Source organism: Electrona antarctica (genome assembly GCF_951216825.1).
Source record: "Electrona antarctica genome assembly, chromosome: 13".
Classification (NCBI taxonomy): domain Eukaryota; kingdom Metazoa; phylum Chordata; class Actinopteri; order Myctophiformes; family Myctophidae; genus Electrona; species Electrona antarctica.
In genome coordinates, this window is record NC_136794.1 from 17,670,577 (window position 1) to 17,692,740 (window position 22,164).

General features: G+C 44.9%; 1 protein-coding gene across 2 annotated transcripts in view; it reads left to right on the forward strand.

Annotated features, from left to right (window-relative positions):
• Positions 1-999: 999 nt before the first annotated feature.
• gpm6bb (glycoprotein M6Bb) overlaps positions 1,000-22,164 on the forward strand; it is a 36,937-nt gene continuing 15,772 nt past the window's right edge. Inside the window, exon 1 of one of the 2 annotated variants that reach the window (XM_079517458.1) lies at positions 1,000-1,305. In XM_079517458.1, coding sequence (XP_079373584.1) covers positions 1,302-1,305 — 4 coding nt within the window. In that variant the 5' untranslated portion in view covers positions 1,000-1,301. The remainder of the gene's footprint in view (positions 1,306-22,164) is intronic. The other variant, XM_079517459.1, reaches the window with a different exon arrangement.

The window sequence follows — 22,164 nt, forward strand, 5'->3', positions numbered from 1 at the left end:
CATGCAATACAGGGTGGAAGCCCTAAAGCACACCCAGACATTACATGGAAATTCCAGCATTGTGGTGTGGAATCAAGATCTTTTCTGACATTGTTATATCAAATCCATTTAATGGAACTGCACTGAAAAACCCCTCTTCCGTTTTCCCTGAGCAGTGTGAGCACATACTGGAAATTAATTTGTTGATGAAGCCGAGTAGTCCAGAATCATGCCCAATATTTATTTTCTCACTTTATGTGCAGATATCTGCATTTCTATTTGCATCTGTAATTCTAAGTTGAACAGTCAAATATTTGCCGTCTAGAGGCTGTTTTCGTTGCCATGTTGGGCAGATGCCCTGCTTGACAATGAAACAGCCCATTGAGAGTTGCCCATTTGGCCACTACTGAAAAGACCTGGATTGGAGACCTCCTTGGATACCGGATACCAGCGCACTGGACTGGTGGTGATTGCCATTGTTCCTGTCCCTACACTGGCCCCATCTTTATGAAAAGCAGAAAGACTGGAAGTTATCCCAGAAACTAGAAATAACATCAAACAATACGAGATATACTGTACATGTACAAAATATGGAGTGCTCTTATAATGTGACATTTCTACAAAAAAACTAAACGCATGTGGTCTCCGAGGCTACAACATAAATAAATAACGCTAACTTTTTCTGGAAGTTAAAACAGGACAGGACAAAGCACATTTTCCTGACTCAAGGCTGACCCCTGATCTGGGTGATCTGGTCATCTGTTTCTTGTTGACAACTTGACAGTGTTCCAAAGCAGACCACAAATGTCCTGATAACACCTTATCCGGAATAGAGGTTTACAGCTAGGGGGCTTTATAGACACACAGCGTTCCTGTTTGTTTGACAAACATTGTCCAAGCCCAATATGTCTCTTGAATCTGATGTTTAACATCTTTCTGACTTTCTCTAAGGAAAAGGAAGTGTTTGGATCTGCTTATTATCTACTAGAACAAAATGGAATTTGTGCATGCTGTCATACTGTCAGTATTCCAAGATAAGGAGTTCATGAGCCGGCAGAACTTTCTCAACGTCCTAGTTGAGGTAACGGGCCAAAGCAAGCAAAGCACTAGTGTCCTGTCCTCATCAGTAATCTCCTCACGCGTGACGTCACGCAGCCTGTCTCCGAAGCGCGTCTCCGAAGGGGCGCAGCGCCGCGCACACAGTCTGTGGACTAGCTGGCGTTCGCAGTGCATCCCCGGACGCAACATCCCTGTCTGTCGCTGTGGCTCAACTTTCCTTAATACATCCAATATAACTTCGGGACCACTGGGAAACTGAAACAATGGGTAAGTCTTCCAATATTCGAACGGTTTGATTTGGAAAAACACGCGACAACCAGTGTGCATGTTTGCTACTTTAGCCTACTTTATTTTTTGTGACAGCAGTCCCCATATAATGACAACTAACGGTTTCCTAAATTATCGTCGGCTCAGGTTAATAGCTCGGCAACAACAATGAATATAATAGTACATTTACCTGACCCGGTTTCACGTGAATCAGCATTAGGCGTGTGGGTTAGTGTGGCAACTTGTGGAAAAGCGATTAGAGAGATAAGTCTGTAAGGATTTCCCTACAGACAGTATCAGTTCGCCGTAACTAGCTGCACTCTGCATAGATAGAGCTCTGTGGGAGAGGAGAGCCAAGTGAGAAGAGAGTGAGTCAGTGAGGTACTGACTCACTCTCTCCCAAAGCGCTTTTAGAATGTAGGCTGTTGTTGTTGAGTTGGCCCACATTTATTATCAACATGAATTAGACATTTAATCAGAGGATGATTTAATTAAATCTCTCTTTGACACTGATGATGTCTGTGTTTTGTATCAATTGTCAAAATATTCCATTGCAAAAGTTCGACTGGTTTATTTTTGGGGAAAATTATCAAGAAAATGAACTGCACCAGAATTAAATGTAGTCTGATGCTCCACCATAGCATAGCATGGCCTAAAGTGTTGTCACAGAGAACAGGCTGAACTAGGATAGTTGTAATGGAAGTTATGTTTCTCTGACTCAGTCTCAAGTGTTGGCCATCTGTGTTCCCACCCTGGGGATGCTGCTTGGGAGGAGTGTATGTTGTTCATGCCATGGATGTTTAGTAACTTCTTGAATTAGGCTCCTACTGATGTGAGGCTTTGGGACATTAACAGGCTGTGTAGACCAGATGGAATAGTGAGCATTCAGCTTTCACTCCCCAAATGTTCTCATTTAGGCTACTCTTCTGTGGATATTTAATTGTCAACGTGTTTAGGGAACATTGTTCGCTGTGCAAACTAATTTCACATGTTGAGTCTCTTGTCTCTCTTTAATAGCTTTGCTTATTTGTGTGTAAGCGTGTTTACTTTATTTACAATGGTGCAGCAGCTGAGTCTTATGCTTAATTTATACCCCATTACAGGATGGTGTTGCTTGCTGCAAAGATGAGATACTTTCGGCAAGCACTGTTGTACTACAGAGTATAAATGAAGGTGGAACACTGGCAGAGTGAGAATGTGAATCAGTGCTCATTAATTCATTTCTGGAGCGTTCACAGTGGTGTCTTTGTGCTTCTAATTTGGAGCCGCTCCTTTGTATGACTCCAGTGCCTCTTAATGTAGGGAGAACTTCACTGAATTGCAAGTTTCAGAGTTTTAGACACAATGTGAACTAATTCCCGCAGCCCCTCATTCACAGTCTCATGGCGGATATTGCCCTGCATGGTAAATGACCATTGTGTATTGTTCACTAGCTAAGACTCCCTTCATATTCAAATACTTTCTGTAAGACTTTTGAAACAACAGCTTACCTTGGTCTGGGTGGAATGACTTGTCTTAGGCACTTTATCCTTTTAGGTCTGCCTTTCAGATTCATTATGAGTTGTAAGCCCCTTGCAAAGAATGTTCCTCACCTCTGTTTAATTAACCACTTACCCTCTCTACTCAGTAAAACGGACCTGAGTTGCACTCTTTTTTCCCTCTACACCAAATATAGCCGACCTACAACCTCTTTGCGATGCGTTGGGTGCTTGTTGATCTGCTATTTTCTGTGAATGTTCCCCCCGGAATAGGGATGCTGGGGCTCAACAATGGTTAATATCATCATGTATTGCAGTTGCCTGTTAGCCTACATTGAAAGTCTAAAATTTGTCTCATTTATATTTTGTCACACACGGTTGTTGACAGAAAATGCAGGCCTAGCTATTATGTGAAGCTGCGTGGGTGGAATGGTTCTGCCCACCAAAATAAACAGGATGTCAAAGCTGCTTGAATCTGTGGAATTGGAACTGGAAAATTGAAGATGTCCCTTGGAGGTTATAACTTTATCAAGTGCCTGACTTGGCTTCATGGTGACTTTCAACTTGGAGAGAGGTCACACAGTTTGTCCTCCATGTGGGAGGATAACTGGGCTGCAGTCTGCTGCACTCAAGGTGGTTCTTAACTCAGAGATACAGCATCATAGGGTGTCATTTTACTCCCATATCCTGTTAAGTTTTTAGTCTTTCTACTCTGGCAATAATTTACACACGTAAACAGTCTGTGGTCACTATAGACTTCTGTGATAGCTACAGCAGTGGGCTTGTGGGTCGAGACAAGTAGGCATCTTGTCTTTTGTCCAGATACTCATATTGTCTCTTGGTACATTTCAGCAATATCACCACCATACTCACTTGAGTGAAAGAAACTAGACTAAATTCTGCATAGTACAGATGAGTGCCAGCTGCTACAGTACAGCATATTGGTCCATAGAGAATTAGAATTTAAGAAGGCTATTTATCATTTAGAACTTAAGTTCTGCGAAGGGCAGGAGTTAGGAGGTTTAGCAGCCTGTCAAATTATGTTTTCTTTTTTAAATGGCTACAATTTAATTATGCTAATTAACATTAAGGACTGTCTTGTGACTGGAGGTGAATACTAATCAAATACAGCAAATTATGGACTTTGACTGAACAGTGCCTCTGTTCCTCTTAGAATCAGTTGCTTGGTAGCCAAAAGAAAGGGAAAGGAATTACTTTTCCTCATGGAAACTCTTGAACCCTCTCCTTGAAAATACTTTCACCAATGTTTATAGCCAGTTTTCTACTAAGCAAGTTCTCTATTTACTGCGGTCATTCTCTGGAAAGGGTGATCACCAGGCAGCCTGTCACCACAAGTAAAGGCAGGCGAGATCTATTATATATACATATTATATATACATATTGTACCTTGTTTTGCAGTAACTTTTTTATTTCTTTTTTAATGACTTTTATTAATTAATAATGAATCACTTCCCTGACAGACTGACTTTGCTAGCATGTAGGCTGTGTTGTCATGGCCAAGCACTAATGATTGTCCTTGATTGTGTGAAGCTGTTAAAGGTGCTAAAACCTGTTAATTGGAAACTAAAAAGGGCCTGCTCATGGAATGCAGCTAAACTTCCTTCCATCATTCGTCACAGACATACACAGAGGAGTCAGCCAGTCCATTTGTTAAAGTAATACACATTAGAGTGATTATGACAAAAGCATCTGGGAAACACTGTGGCGTGTGGAGCACCTTGTTCTTCTTCTTACCTAACTGTGCAGTATGCCACCGTCAGAACAAGTATGTCTGGAAAGTGTCTGATTATAATGTTACTGGTGACACGCAGCGGGTAAAATGCACATAACGTGACCTTGCATCCTGAGTCTGTGCAGAGAGGAAAGACCTAAAGTTGTGAGCGTCATGCCAAATAGAGGGATGTTTTCGCTCTCCGAAACAGCTTGTCAGGCGATGCCTGAACAATAACACAGTGAGATAATGTTTCGCCGGCTTTGAGTTGACTCAAGGTGATCTCAGTTAGAGGCCATGTGGCAGAGCAGTGCAGCTGTTCCCCAGAGATGTGCCTGCATGCGATGGAGGAGGACAGAGGGAGGCAGTATGAATTAATCTGGAGAGGTACTCTAGTCTGGAGGATGTACTGTAAGCACAGAAAGATTGCAGTTTTGTTTTGATTGTTGCTTTCCGTCCTGTTCAAAGTATTTTGTCTGTCATATCCAAATAAATCCCTCAACTCAGTATTTAATTTGACCTATTTTGTCCAAATGTCTGGACTAGGGGATCACCACAGAGTTCAGGTCCTGGTCATGACGTCATTGGCGGCCAAAGTATAGGTTTTCCTAGTACACCTGACCTGATGTTTTGTTAAATGTCAAGCAAGCATTCTAATTGACTATTTTCCATGGGCTTTGCAGTCATTAGATATACTAAACATCAACACTAATGAGGTAGTTGCTGTCATAATTTAATGATTTCTGGGCTTTTTTCCATATGGCAGAGGATCTGACTGAGCATCTTTGGCAAATAATGTGCTGGAAGAGGCCCATGCCAGAGAAAAATCTTTGTTGCACCAAAATCAGACCACTCAACCAACCTCCGTCACCTCACACGGTCCTCACTGCCGCACTTTATCGTTCAAATCTCATTTCTTCGCTCTCTCTCTTCTGTTGTTTTAGTCTTCCTTGAAATCTCTTTCTCTCTTCCCTCAGTTTATATCTGATAACAAAGATGGCAATTGTGTATTGTGATATGAAATGATAAAAGATGTTTCTCCAGAGGGGAGGCCTGCTCGAGCATGCTCCCAGGCCATGCCTTTTATTAACCACATCAATTCATTAACCCACCCCTGGGTTAATGAATCCCTATTCTTTTCTAATTTTCAAATACCTCCAATTGCTTTTCAGAGAATAAGAAAGAAAAATCATCTTTTTAGAATTTGTTTTATTTTATTTTCAAAAGTAGCAGATCTACAAGCTCTGCATTTCTGTTTGCTATTCGTTGTAGATCAATTATAGCGCTTAAGTGGTTAAGAGCCTGTTCATTGTAGCAGCGTGGAGGAGGAGGGGGAATGGAGGGTTGGGGTGGGGCAGTGGGGCAGTGAGGGGAATGGAGGGTTGGGGTGGGGGGCAGTGGGGCAGTGAGGTTCAACAGCCTTAACCCATAGATCTCACCCTAGTTAGAGCGATGTCGCTCGGCTATATGGCGGAAACAGGATGACATTTAATAAACTAAAAATTCTCCCGACATGCAAATGAGTGCAGGGCTTCCGATATGCTGGGAGCTGAAACCATATCCTGTATAATATATGCTAATTATACAATCTGGCCATTTATTTATATTCAAGCCTACAGAAAAGGCATTGTCTAAGTTGATCAAAAGTGGCGGACCAATGTTGGACCAACTTTTAGTCATCATTTCCATGATACTGTGTTTGCAGTGTCTTTCTTTCTTCTGCTCTTACAGGACGTGTTGGTATATTGCTGGCTGTCGACTGAATAGGTGATATTTGTCAGTGGAACAACAATGTGTATCAGAGGTTTTGTTCAGAAAAGAATGATTGTTCCAGAAGGTCTGCTAGCAGAGAGACACAGACCTGCTGCTGATGGGCATTCACTCACCCACTGACCAGGCATTATACCCCTATTACATGAACTGCCACTGCCTAAATCCAATTATACCAACCTGAAAAGCCACATTTTCCATAGACAGAAACACAATATACATGTTATATACGCTGGTCATATCACATGAGGGAGCACATTGATGAAATGTTAATCAATAACCTTTTGTCCCATATTGGCCTACTTGCTGTATGTGCTTACCCAAGCCAGCCTTGGGTAGGCACATAATAAAGCAAAGAAATAGATTGCAGTATGGATGTGGAAGTGACTGTGTTTCAAGGTCAGACGTAGTAGGTTGATGTGATTGGTCCGTTTGAATCCAGAGAGAGAGAGAGACAGACAGACAGACAGGCAGGCAGGCAGGCAGGCAGGCAGGCAGGCAGGCAGGCAGGCATGTGCAGGTGATGCCACACCTCTACTCTCTAGGCCAGGATCTGGGCCAGGGTTGGAGCAGGTCACTGGGTGAGAGCATGGAACAACAGGTTGGGTGATTCATTATTTCTGTGCCACGAGGTGGCAGCAGAGTGATAAACCCTGCCAGCGCGTTTTGCCTATATTTGGCCGCCATTGTACCAATCGGCTTGCATTAGCATTAGCTCACGCTGTTTACATTTCCCGTTAACATGTCGGGAGCGATGCAAGACAAAATCACAAATGACATCTGAACCTCGGATGGATCAGAAAAAACATGCACAGCGCATGTAGTTTCAGAGGTATGGGGGCCAAGATCCTAGTGCTGGGGGTGGTAAAGCTGGATGGGACTTGAGACTTTGACTGCGGTGGTGGGGGCGTGTGCACTGTGCACATGGGTTGATCACATGCCTGCCTCCTGTGAATCGTTTTATTTTTGTTTAATTTATTTTTATTTGATATAAAGCTTTAGGTACAAACATGTACGTAGCTGGCAATAAAAGAGTTAAGTGAAGCTATCCTTCCCAGTTCCGTTCCCTGCTGAATGGGCTGATAGATCAACCTTTAGGTGCAACAGACTACCCTGCCTGGGTCCCACCCACTGAATGGGCTGATAGATCAACCTTTAGGTGCAACTACAGACTACCCTGCCTGGGTCCCACCCACTGAATGGGCTGATAGATCAACCTTTAGGTGCAACAGACTACCCTGCCTGGGTCCCACCCACTGAATGGGCTGATAGATCAACCTTTAGGTGCAACTACAGACTACCCTGCCTGGGTCCCATCCACTGAATGGGCTGATAGATCAACCTTTAGGTGCAACAGACTACCCTGCCTGGGTCCCACCCACTGAATGGGCTGATAGATCAACCTTTAGGTGCAACAGACTACCCTGCCTGGGTCCCACCCACTGAATGGGCTGATAGATCAACCTTTAGGTGCAACAGACTACCCTGCCTGGGTCCCACCCACTGAATGGGCTGATAGATCAACCTTTAGGTGCAACAGACTACCCTGCCTGGGTCCCACCCACTGAATGGGCTGATAGATCAACCTTTAGGTGCAACAGACTACCCTGCCTGGGTCCCACCCACTGAATGGGCTGATAGATCAACCTTTAGGTGCAACAGACTACCCTGCCTGGGTCCCACCCACAAACATGGCCTACTGTGTTTGTTGGATTCCAACTCCAGTCTCCACAATGGTGGGCAGAGACGTAACCAGTTACCACTGTGCCACATGGACAAGAATAGGTGATTATGTTTTAATGACCTTACTAAAGGTGTAATCTTTCAGGACTTTTGACTAAGGGTATTTCAAATTGTCAATGTTCACCATGTGGTAAGGTTCCCCCTGTTATGAGGACAAGCATTTAGGAACTGAAGGAATCTGACCGCATTTTGGGTGTTGAGGCATAGGAGAGGAGATAACCTTCACTAAGTGAGATGAGAAATTGTTGTGTTTGCCAGCTAATCTGCTGCAAGGTCATCTTTAGGGAGTGCGAGAGCACTCTCTCAGAATACACTGCTTTTGAACTGTGGGAGTGCAGTGGTGGAGGACTGTTAAAAGGGGAGACTGTAGGATTGAGTTGTTGGCGGTGTGCCCATGGAGCACATTCAACCCTCCACAGATAGCTCTTTGTCCTCGTCTCTTTTGCGCAGCTGCTAAACAACCGTAAGACAAAAGCATCTGGGGCGCCCCGTCACACTAATAAGAAGTGTTCACCATATGAAGAGCTGAGCTGAGCCCAACAGCTTCGGTCCATTTGCACGCAGCCAAGGACTACGTGTCGAGATGTATTGCAGACTTTTAAAACGTGAACCCATGTAACCCTCTTACTTCCCCCTTGCCTCCTCAGGGGTCTGTGAAAAGAATCCTTTTACTGATTTGGTGTACAGCCTTAGCAGCTGTAGTAGTAATGTTTAAAAGAGAGAGAGAGCTCATATTAAAGAAAGAAGTAGAAATAAGCTAAAACAGAGCTGTTAGTGTCAAATAAACCGGACCACCATCAACAACACTATGAATTCCTGCTCCACAATGGCCTCCATTCTTCAGAAGGAACAGCTGTAAAAATGAAAGACACTACTCACATCTCGGAAATCCTAATATACACCTACAGTAAATGGTGCATTTATATAGCGCCTTTATCCAAGGCACTTTACATAGATTGTGCATTACAGTCTCCCATTCACACACACATTCATACACCGATGGCAGCGGAAACCATGCAAGGCACCAACCAGCACATCAGGTGCAATTAGGGGTTCAGTGTCTTGCTCAGGGACACTTCGACTCTCGCCCTCTCTCTAGGGGAGCCCGGGTTCGTACTGGCAACCTTGCGCTTACCATTCAGCCACTCTACCCCTGAGCCACCGCCGCCCGTACAGTAAGATACAGTAAGATATTTAAAGACTTTTTGTGACAACGGGGTCACAAAGGCCCATTTTATGTGCTTACAATGAACATTTGTTCCTTTAGTGCATCTGACAACAGTGCAGCTCGCCTTGGGTGTTGCGTAACATGCACATGATGCTTCCTTACTCATATTGTGGGGACAGTGCTGCATCTGACATCCTGGAACTTGTTTTGAGAGGGCAATGACCTTTTTGCACTCACTGACTGTCCAGGAATCATCTTTTCTGTTCAGCGAGGCTTCCAGGCGAGACTCGAATTCTCTACTTATCATGCTCCAGAGAATGCGTTGATAGGCATGAAAAGGCGCTTCTGTCAAGCAGATGAAAATCTGGAATGGCCGATTATTTTTCCCAGATAAAAGTGACAGCTGCAGGAAAGCCAATAGCCGGGGGAGGGTGTCAGTGGGGAGCGTTCGGTTCACAGACGTTCGGAAAATGTGTGCGCCTAATTTGCTTGTTCATTAAATATGTTATTAAATGAGCTTTGAGCACTTCAAGGCCAAATAAAGGTCTGTCTTCTCAGGGCAATAATTGTGTTAAATGAATGTCACCGCCACACCTGTTGTTTCAGCATTACAGGCTCTCGTGTCACTTACGATTGCATTACAGAGGAAATGAGGAGTGAAAATATTGCAGGGCAAGAGGGAGAGGGGGGGGGGGGTGGAGGTTCTATCTAGACCAAGAGCTCTGAACCAAGAGTAAATGAACCAAATTAGGTATGCTTTAACGCACAGGAACCCACCAAAAAAGTGTATGGTCAGTGAGAACGGCTACTTTCATTAACATCATGGAACGTCTGTGCGCTTATGCTTGCGCATCCTGTGGGTTTCGTGATTAAGTGGTGAATATAAACTAGAAAGAGGGGAGGGGGGGGGGGGGTCCCAGATGTTTGAAATGTTCTGAAATGCAGCTTGATCCCATTATTACTACGCAAACACCAGGGGAGAGCGGTTAGCAATGTACAATATCATATCTGCACCACCACGGAGAGGTCTCGTAAGTCATCTTAGCTTTTGACCTCCACGCTATGAGAAAATAATGCTGTAATACACAATAGAGGGGCCACCGCTGAGGATGGGAAAGAAGGACGTTGGTGAAGGAGGTTGAACATCTGGAGGAATACGGAGCTTCGCTCCCACAGGGGTTGGAACAATATAAAAGCTTTGTAGGACTAGACTGTCAACGGTGCACCTTAGTAACCAGATACACATGACATGTACGAGTAGTAAGTGTTTCCTTACCAAATGCCATGCTCAAGCTGTGGTGTGTGTGTGTGTGTGTGTGTGTGTGTGTGTGTGTGTGTGTGTGTGTGTGTGTGTGTGTGTGTGTGTGTGTGTGTGTGTGTGTGTGTGTGTGTGTGTGTGTGTGTGTGTGTGTGTGTGTGTGTGTGTGTGTGTGTGTGTGTGTGTGTGTGTGTGTGTGTGTGTGTGTGTGTGTGTGTGTGTGTGTGTGTGTGTGTGTGTGTGTGTGTGTGTGCGTGCCTGCGTGTTTTTGGTCTATGTATAACACATTTCGCACACTACACAGTAAAATCCAGAATGCTAATGTAACTGAAAGTGTGCAAATGGACCTGTAAGGGTGAATGTATGGGACTATACTATACAGTAGTGACTCATGACTGTGTGTACTTAGTTTTTACAGTATAGCCTTATATCAATAAAGTAACGATGACCCTGCCTCTCACAGGTCAGCCATGGACTGTCCTCTACCAACACAGACAAAGTTACATTTGGACATTCTCAGAGTTAAATTCTCACTGAGGATTTTGCCGTCTACCAATTTGCAATTAGGTCCCATCTCTTTCTGGTAGCGCTCGTTGTGCCCCTGCAACGTTCATGTTCCACTGGAAACACTCTCACAAGCAGTGTTGGGCATGGCAATATTACTGAAGAGAGTAATATGTTACTTATTACTCCTTAAAAAAAATACTTATTACTTGGAATCAAGTGTAACATATATTATTACATATTACTTTTGCCCCCCAACCGTAAAAACGGATCGTACAACAACACAATCTGTTTAGTCAGCTTCTTTTGGAACTGAATCCAATTGTTTTGAAAAATAATATAAGAAGAAGAGTCACCAATCAGCCAAAAAGGCTATAAAATAAAGCAGAGATCTCTCTTGACCTTTTAAATGAAATGTTTTCAAACGGTAGCCAACAAATCCCAAGTATTAAAGTAATATGTGCTCTTCTTTACAAAGTAATATGGTATAATATTACTGTTTTGGCAGAGTAATACCTGTTACTGGGTAAAGTAATAATATATTACTAGTAACTGGTTACTGCCCAACACTGCTCACAAGGGTCCGTCACACAGTTGGTTCCTATACAACAACATGGCTCCCACTCCCACCGTGACCTTCTGGACTGTGCCGGGGTGGAAATGTCAGGTTCAGGATCCAGCCGTGTTCTTCTCTGGACCCGCCAGGACGCCAGAGGAGTGACCCTCGGCAGGACAATGGCATTAAAGCGATCCATGTTGTCGGCTGTTGTCATAGTGTTGATGGTGAATCCTGACGTGGCTGGTGGTGGTGGTGGTGGTGGTGGTGGTGGTGGTGGTGGGAGGGGGACCAGGCCTGTGGGGAACCCTGGCTAAGCTGAATGACGAAGGACCCCCCCCCCCACACACACACACACACACACAGACACCCCTTGTCCCTCTCTCCAAGGGTAGAATATGGTAAATGTAGGGGTCACTGGGGTGAGAGGTTGGCTGTGTGACGTGGAAGACAATGGGGCTGGCTGGGGCTGGAAGAGAGACGGAGAAAAAGACCCCAGCAGCTGGGAGAAAAAGTGGAGTGAGGGGTAGAGGAGGGGGGGGGGGGGTCTTATGGGAAGCCCCCAAGATTAGTCGAGTATCTGCTGTCTTCATGCCTCTGTGCTTCATTACGTCTCTATTGTGTGTGTGTGTGTGTGTGTGCGTGTGTGCGTGCGTGCGTGCGTGCGTGCGTGCGTGCGTGCGTGCGTGCGTGCGTGCGTGCGTGCGTGCGTGTTGTTTGCGTATCGGCATGTGTTTGCATGTGTGTTTGAGATGACCATGTGCCCTGGCTGCCTGTTTGACAAGTGGGAGAATGAAAGAGATCCTTCCCCAACGTAATGTTATTCACCGTCGCAGCAGCTGGAGCGTGAGAACCTCTGGGGTTCTGAAGTCATGAGAAACACGAAGAAGCACATATGGAACCTGGAACGTCGACAACCATATAAGAAATGTCACGCAGTTGACAATATATCCAGAGATGGAACGGCTGCGCTGTTATATAACCTGTCACTATCACATATACGGCCTGGGATAATCTGCCAGCATGTTCTATTGTTTGTCTTTCTTAATTTTGCATGGTACCGTACAACATTTTTTATTAATATGTCATTGTACATCTTCAACACATTCATGGCTCTTTAGTATTCCACAGAAGTAGCTGTCTGTCTCTCTTGCAAGCCAAAGTCTTTTTTATGCATTTATTTTCAAGCCTTTATTTGACAGTGACAGGAAATAGAGACGGAGTAGGGTAATGACATGCAGAAAATGATCCAGTCTGCCAGGAATCGAACCAGGGACTCTTTGATCAGGATATTTTGCAGCGCACACATGTGGTATGTGCCCTAGCCACTAGGCTGTCAGCCTGTCAGGACGTCCAAGCCTGAGCTTGTGCTTTTTTGTTACTCGACTAGTTGCCAGAAGGCTATTTAGCTGTAAGAATGCAAAGACCACATGAACTGTATTCAAAAGCCTGCTTACACGTACACTATTTACCCCTGTCCTGCTATTATCTCTCTAATTTGAGTGATTTTATTTGCTAGTCTCGCAAGACATAAAGGCACGCTCAATGAACGGTTGCTCTATCAGCTAAATATAACACAGCTAAGGATGATAGGCTATGTATTTAAAGGATTAATTTTCCTTTGGTGAGATTTATTTCCTGCCCCTAATTATGTCCAGCACCATTGTTTCAGATAGTTGGGTGGGGGTGCATGTGGATGTGCTTTGCTCCCTTGAGAGATAAACCTGATTTGATACTTTGTGTTTTTCTTTGATCTGTGAGCTGACGACGCGTTGCGAGTCTTAAGTTGCGACCTTATAGATTGGCTCTCTTCAGCAACACCATTGTACAATGTCCATGGAGTATAACTTAATGAGTGTGCATGGAAGGCACAGTCTTCAGTCAGATTAGAAGAACAGAGAGAGAGATTACAGCATGTATTGATCACAGCATGGGGGGTGTGATGATAGTATGTTTCATGCCTCTACTTAAGGAGAGCTTCTTGGAGGACAGTGTGGGGTTCTTAATCTGAAATGTATGTTGGCAAGAATACATATGAATGTACAGTATACTGTATGTCTTTTGGAAAATATTATTGAGGTTTCTATAACCATAGCTTTTCTTATTTTCACTCTAAATGGTTCACATTGCTATATGATAAGGTACTGAGGCCATTCCTGTCAGTAAAATGGAAAATCTCCAAATGTTTTTTCAGTGGGTTATTTGATTCCAGTGGAATTATTGAAAGACACACATTTAGCCAATGCGCCTAAACTGTAAATTACAGGCCTTATTTATTCTGATATCCTCATGTTCTTTGGGGTAAATGAAAAATGTGGTGTTCATTTCCTTGGCAAACTAGTGTGACAATAACTTTTAAGTATTGTCTGTTTTTGCTGTTGGAGAGGTACTTGGTTGATCTATTGTGTTGGTAAAGTCTCATTTGTACTTTGTTATATGACACAGCAATGTGATCTGTTGGTACAGCATACAGTACATCATGCCTTAACCCAATTTGACCTGAGATCAGATTCTAAAAATGTCTTCTACATCCTGACAGTTTTCTGAAAAAGCTATGTTTCTGTCAGTCGTTCTTCGATTTTTCAAAAATAGCAGACCTACAAGCTCGTAGCGTGCCACTCGGTGGCGCGCTATGAGCTTGTAGATCTGCTATTTTTCAATAGCTAAAGCATAACATAATGCTAACACCAAAAGGGGTTCCTGCCCCAAAATGGGTTAAACGTGGCACAGCATAATGAGACTGGTGCCCCTTCAGAAGAGAGGCAGCATTTAAAGATGCCGTGTGGCTTGCTCTCCCGTGGAACAATAGAGAAGGAATTATACCTTAGTCTTGCCATAACATGATGTTCATGACATTAGAAAAAACAAAATAGCAAAAGATACTCCAACAACAATAAGACATGGAATTGACTGCTTTTCATTATTACTAGGTTCTATTAATCCATTGAGACCTGGAACGCATCCATGTCACGTTAGCGTTTAACCACATTAACCATTAACCCATTTTGGGCGGGAACCCCTTTTGGTGTTTTAAACATTATGTTATAATTTAGCTATTGAAAAATAGCAGATCTACAAGCTCATAGCGCGCCACCGAGTGGCGCGCTATGAACTTGTAGGTCTGCTATTTTTGAAAAATCGTTAAAATGTGCCTTTTTCTTTCCGAAAATTGTCATGATTTAAAAAACTTTTTTTTAAAAATTTCGACGTCAGGCCTGAATGGGTTAAAAACAACCCTCCCTCCCCCCCCTCTCCCTCTCTCTCTCATATTTCTGTTATCCCCAGCCCATAAGTGTTGTCATGACTCCAGCATGAAAGTTTTGTTGCACTGGGTTTTTTCACCCGTGCCAATGTTCCTCAAGTCCTGGTGGCAGTTTCCAAAGTAGAGTAATATGAAGCATCTGTGCCTCGCTGAAGCAAACAATGTGACCCGTCCAAAACCACAGTGGCGGTGGAGGTGCCAGGGAACCAGAATCTTCCAAGTCATTTCTTAGAGGAAAAATATGGCCGCTAAGCATCTCTTGAGTGTTGCTTCCTTTCCAGACCTAGCACGATAGCACCGAAAACATGCAATTATAGAAGTGCTGAGTCAGACGTCCTGGGGATTATTTGGTCTAACACTAGCAATTTACTCTGAAGGGAGAATTCCAACCAGAGAATAATACAACGGAAGGTATTTACATGCCAAACCATATCTATAACATGTCTTACAAGTGGTTAAAAGAGAATACTTGTGCTTTTTATTTAGCAACCCATTGTATGAAGCTGGGTGGCATATGATGAGGGTTTATATATCATGCCCTTACTAGGCTTCTTAGGCAAAAAAGATTTCTTCCCCTGCCTGTTTAGTTGCCCCATGGGCTACGTTCTTTCAAATAATTCTCTGCTTAGTGATAAGTCTGGGGAAATCTAAATTCATTGAAAGGGTGGATGCTGGATAAAACCAGCTCTAACAAACCTACTACACCCACTGCTTTGAAAACCAATCCTGATAGGCTACCGTGCGTTCCAATATGGACCGCCCTCAATTATTGTCAATTATTTTCTAAATTGTTTAAATAGCAGATCTACAAGCTCACAATGCATCGTGATGCGACACAACGGTGTGAGCTTGTATGTACATCAGCTATTTTTGCTATAAGTCCTATGACGAAGTATATAGGGCTTAAGTGGTTAATGCCCTTCAGTTGAGCTACTAAAGCTCCCTTGTGTGGATGCGTGTGTGTGTGTGTGTGTGTGTGTGTGTGTGTGTGTGTGTGTGTGTGTGTGTGTGTGTGTGTGTGTGTGTGTGTGTGTGTGTGTGTGTGTGTGTGTGTGTGTGTGTGTGTGTGTGTGTGTGTGTGTGTGTGTGTGTGTGTGTGTGTGTGTGTGTGTGTTTGTGGATGCGTGCATGCTGAACAAATATTGGATGAGAAAGAGTCATGGTGAAATCTTACCGCTTAAGGAATTAAAACAACAGCAACACAGCAGCACTATTTTTAGCCAGCACTTTAGAAATCCCTCGAACATAACAGTTGCACCCCTCAGATTAAGTTATTCTTTCCATTGTTTTAAGAATAGTGTATGCGGCAATTAAGGCATAACAGTTTGCAATAGTTAAGGCATGTGACATTTTAAATGCCGGCCCCTCCTGAGATGAAAGATGTTTAAACCACACGTTTCAAATGAACTATTCTTCATGGCATAAATCAACAGCACTCGCATTCAAAGTCTTTACTGAGCTTATTGGGCCTCATGCGCCAATAAGTTCCTAACTTTTCCTCTTACATTTCTTCCTAAGTGAATTCCTAAGAGAAGTCCAGTCAGATTCATGAAACGTTCTTAAGTAGGCAGAATTGTTCGTAAGCATGTTCTTATGATGATGAATCCAAATCCTCGTAACTTGAAGGGGTGTGCCAGTTCATTCAAATGATCATAGGTAGACGCCCCACATATCCTAATTAACATCCTAATTACCATAGGGAACCGCCCCACCAATCCCATATAAGGCATTGGGAATTCACTTTCCTACCTGTGTTCACCCAGGTGGGTGTGGTTTTGCATGACTCCATGGCCTTGCCTGCAGTCACACCTGTGTGTGATTGCAGCACACAGAAATCACAGGACCTCACACATAGAAATAAAGTTGAGTGAAGTCAAGAATACCTAAACTAAAGTCTAAATATGGTGGAACACCAGACTCCAATAATACTGTGGAGGTACTGAAGTGAACAGAAAATTTCAATATTTCAATATTTTCAATAATCATGAATGTATTTCATGATTTTTTTATCTCACAATAGTCAACTTGGGGGGGGGGGGGGGGGGGGGGGGGGGATGATGGTGGGTGCATGGGGTGGGGGTTATGTGGTGGGTATGGTGCGTTGGGTTGGGTTGTGAACTCTAAACCAGTGGTTCTCAAACATTTTCATGTCAAGGACCCCCAAATTGACATGCATTCTGCAGACCCCCATATGAAAATATTTTCTGCTAGGGTAATGTTTTGAAGATTTATCAAAATGTTTCGAAAATAGCCGATCTACAAGCTCAAAATGGGCAGTAATGGGACGCGTTTGTGAGCTTGTATATTGGCTATTTTCAAAGTATAAAATGGGATTAAAGTGGTAAAATATTCCATATTTTGCTGTGGACTGCCTGGAACTTCCTCAAGGACCCCTTGAGGTCCTCAGACCAAACTTTGAGCATCATGCAGATGGCGCTGTTTTCCCTTTATGTTTTCAGATTGCACTTAAGAACGAAAAAGGCACCCTAAGAGTGCTCCACAGTGTGCGTAGATTCTGTTCTTACCTACGAACAAATCACAGCTAAGAAAAGATTGAGGGATCCCAAAACCTTCTTAAAAACTTCCTAAGTGGGTCTAAGAACACATTTCCTCTTAAGAACTTCTTAAGAACGGTTGGCGCATGAGGCCCATTGCCTCTTGTCTGTCTAACATCGCAAACAGGAAGTAATGGCCTCATTACGAGGGTGCCCATTGCAGTTTCACCTCTTGTTCTCCGGGCGTCTTGCTGTAATGAATGAGGACAGCTACTCTTTAATGGCCAAGCCATCTATCAACAATACATGAAGAGGAATTATCTCTTGGGGGCTTCAGACATTTAGTCATTATAGGGCAGTATTAGCTGGACTCCTGGCTCCTGGGATATGTGCTTGGAGCATATAAAGGCCTGATCTAGTATTACTCACATGGCAGACTTTCATCTTTGTGTCTACTTGGAACAGCTTTGGGTGCATTTTTCGCAGATGAGTCTGCATGTGCTAGTTGAAATTAAACGTACTGTATCATGCAGTAGACTTTCACTGGTCTCTGTTCTTGTTCAGGGCCATGGTGTAAATAGGTCATCAAACAAGTGAATGGGTCTGTATAATGGTCTGTATAATGGGTTTGTGGACTAGCCTTTTTGTGGACAAATCAATGGCTTGGATGCCAAACATGAAGTCATAAATATAGAATGCATTGACCTATGAATGGGGCCTACATACCAAACTAGGTCAGTGATGCAGTTAGTTTCAGGCCAGGGAGGCCCTCAGCAAGTAACAGTACAGTAAGATGATCAATTCATTCATTCAACATGCAAACGTGTAATACACAGTAATGATTTCCCAGTTTGTCAAACTCAAGTAGGCCTACATTGTTTAGATTTGACATTTACATCTAATATATCATTTAAGTAAAGTCTGGGTGTATTCGGAAAAGCGCACCGGGAGCACACTCGCCCATCAGTTACCTCACGTTGCCTCGTGTGTGGCGTCTGCTGACGGGTCGCACGCAAATGCGTGCGTGTGCAGGACACGTGTGTGTGTGTGCGTGCGTGTGTGTGTGTGTGAGAGAGAGAGAGAAAGAGACATCTGTGAGTCCAACGGCATATAAAATCACATTACCCACACTGTATATAATTTGATGCTCATATATTCGAACGGGTAAGGACTAGTATATTCAATTGTCCAAACCTGCCACCTTGACATGATCATTAAATTCTGCTCAGTATAAGGTGTTGGCAATGGCCAGTAGATTTTCTTTCTTTTCTTTTTTTTTGCAGACTGTTTATTGTTGTGTAGTGATGAATGGCGTTCGGCCTGGCTCCATGAGAACTCCTTTCCTCTGTATGGACCAAGCAGGGCGCAGATGCCTCACGGGTGACCGAGCACAGAGGGGCATTCAACCCGCGGTCTCTCACCGCATACAGACTGACCCACAATGAGCCCTCCGTCTTTTGACTATAGTCCTTATTCAGACTGTGGCCTTGACAATGGGGGTGGCACTGCAGTGTCTTAAGGCAGTGGCTCCAAACCTTTTTAGCCCGTGACCCAAAAGAGAAATTATACATACATTCCCCCGGGACCCAACTTTATTTTCATTTATTCAAGAAATTACTTAGAAAAATCATTTAATTTGGTATTAATTCATGAAAAGTTTTTTAGGAATGTTTTTTGAAAATGTTATTATGAAACTATAATAATTAAAGACAAAATGTAGGAAACAAAAAATAAAGGGACCCATAAAAATGTGCCTGTGACCCACAAATGGGTCCCGACCCAGTGTTTGGGAACCTGTGTCTTAAGGGACTGAGCATGACGTGCTCATGCTATGCTTTGCTTCTGCCACCTGTATGATTATTCTCACGGCCATTCATCCAATCACAGCTGTTTCTCAGCCTTGCACACTTTCTTTTCTGAGTCAATGCATGAGTGACCCTTTGTTTGGCGAGACATTGGAGGAAGAAATGTATGTTTTGGTTAAGGAATGACTGCTTTTAATCCGTTGTTGATGTGATGGCAATCAGTGACGTGATGTCTGACTGTCGGCTGTCTTAAGAGGAAGATTTGACTCACTGGCTCATGCATTTCATAAGATAATTAATTATCAGGCTCAACATATAATGCTGAAGCTTCTTGACTAACGCTGCTTTTGCAACGGTCCACCATGGTACCCCCACCCCCCCCCCCCACTTCTCTCTCCACAAAGATAATGTCAACTCTCATGGTGGTTTTACATGCAGGGCTGACAGCGAAGACGCCGGCAGATTAGAGTGTTGGCGTTTGTTGGGGTGGGATCCCTGCTAAGTTCACTTCCCTGACCCCGGAGGCACTCCTCCCCTGCTGCTTACACCCCCCCCCCCCCCCCCGCCCTCCCCCCTGCCCCGCCGTCCTGAGCTCTGGCATCCGTGAGAAGACCCCACTGCATCGAGGCGCTCCGGCCAGCCCTCTCCCTCATTAGCATGCCTCAGGGGTCTCCTCCTGCCTCTCCTCCTCCTCCGTCTCCCTCCCTCCCTCCCTCTGTCTATCTTTCCGCCCTGTCTGTACAGGGCTACTCGCCGTCTCAGGTTGCTGTTTCTCACCATATCCTCGTTTGCTCCGATTGTTATTTCGGCCTCCTCTCACGTTGTCCCCCCTTCTGTCACGCTTTTTTGGCCCTCTTCAGTTCCTTCTCCGCGTCTCTGCCTGCCCTCCACGGTTCCCCTTGTTCTCTGGCTTTCAGACACCTCTTTCCTCATCTGTTTGCACTAACCCCCCCTCTCTCCTCACGAGGCGGAGAGGTGGTCAGCCTTCCTTTCCTGTGTCCTTTCATGTGAGTTGGTAAAGTCACCAGATGGAGGGAAGACAGCAGTCAGAGGTTGCTAATGAATGCTGCAGGAGCAGGGGGCATATGGTGCGAATCAGAGGATGAAGGGGTCAGGCTCTGCGTCCCCACCACAGCCCCGCACCCCTCGGCTCCCACACACACAGCCCCACCACAGCCCCGCACCCCTCGGCTCCCACACACACAGCCCCCACCACAGCCCCGCACCCCTCGGCTCCCACACACACAGCCCCCAAATTCAGCCCCCTCCATCCCTTGTGCTGCTGTAGTCAGATGGGAAATAGAGGAAGGTGATTGTGGTCTGACGTCCATTCTGCCCCTGCACACGCACACACACCCACACACACACACACACACACACACACACACAGACACACACACACACACACACGCACACGCAGAAAACAGCACAGAGTGGGGCTTTCATCCACAGAGCAAAAGGGGAGGCGATTCTCCCACACACATCCCTTCCTGTGATGTAACAAACCCCATTCTCACTGGGCATGTAGCCCCTGATTGCCATTCATGGTGCCACTCTGAGACTCCGACAGGGACGCCTCAGAAGAGGGAGTGTCGTCAGAGGGGTGGTAAAGGGTTTGTGTGTGTTTGTACATCGGCCTGTGTGTGTGTGTGTGTGTGTGTGTGCATGCATGCGTATGTGCCTGTGTGCGTGCGTGCATGTATACAGTATGAGTCTGTACCCAAACTGAGACCCCAAAATACCAAGTGCGAATAGGACAGACAGATTCCCTGTGCAAGTGGATTGTATGTGACGTATGGCCGGAGCAATAGGTTAATGGGCGGCGTGCACAGAGCTCAGCCAAATCCTGTCCGCCCGGAAGACCTCTGCCTCTATGATCTATATGTGACATACAGCCAAGGGAGCCCTGCCTTGAGTCAGTCATTCAGGACAGTGTGACATACAGGGGAGCCCTGCCTTGAGTCAGTCATTCAGGACAGTGTGACAGCCAGGGGAGCCCTGCCTTGAGTCAGTCATTCAGGACAGTGTGACAGACAGGGGAGCCCTGCCTTGAGTCAGTCATTCAGGACAGTGTGACATACAGGGGAGCCCTGCCTTGAGTCAGTCATTCAGGACAGTGTGACATACAGGGGAGCCCTGCCTTGAGTCAGTCATTCAGGACACTGAGGACAGTGTGACATACAGGGGAGCCCTGCCTTGATTCAGTCATTCAGGACAGTGTGACTGACAGGGGAGCCCTGCCTTGAGTCAGTCATTCAGGACAGCGCGACAGGGAGGACGACAGAGAGAGAGAGAGAGAGAGAGAGTGGTTTGTTAACGTGCGAGGGAGGACAAGAGAAAGTGAAGGAGGGAGTGTGTGTGTGTTTGTGTGTGTGTGTGTGTGTGTGTGTGTGTGTAGGAGAGAGAGAGAGCAAGGAGAGATATAGGAGGAGGAGAGAATATTGCTGAAAGGAGGCATTTTTGTAGGATTGGATCAAAACAACCATGGAAACTACATCAGAGGAGAACCAAGAGCAGAGCCCGGACAAAAGAGGTACCAATGAGCACCGACAAAGAGACAGTTTGGTTCTTTTCACATGCTTTGTTTATTGGGGCTTTAACCTACTTGAGCAGGCATGGTTTCACGTCACACAATAGAAGGGTAGCATGGGGGACTCATTCATAGCCATTGTCTCAGAGTATCTCTCACTTGCCTATAAAGCTTTACTGCAGACTCTACCAGCGATGGGATGTGAGTGGAACTGTTGATATATTTCTCTTGCACCTTGTGCACCATGCAGCGTCGCAGTTGAAGGCATGCTTCAAGCGCTCTCTGGTAACTGCTGTCCGTGTGCTTGTCTGTTGTGATACTTTCTGCCTCTTTGTAGTTGTCACGTCTGCCCATGTCTGCAGGATGAGGAGGGACGTTTGAGGTTCTCACTGTCACTGCCACTATTAAGGACAAAAACCGCCGCCGCATCGATAGTAAATCAATGAATCGATCAGTCCTCGGGGCATGTTTCTGTGTGTGTGTGTGTGTGTGTGTGTGTGTGGGGGGGGGGGGGGTCGATGATTAATGAGGTGCATGAGAGACTGGCAAGGACAAAGA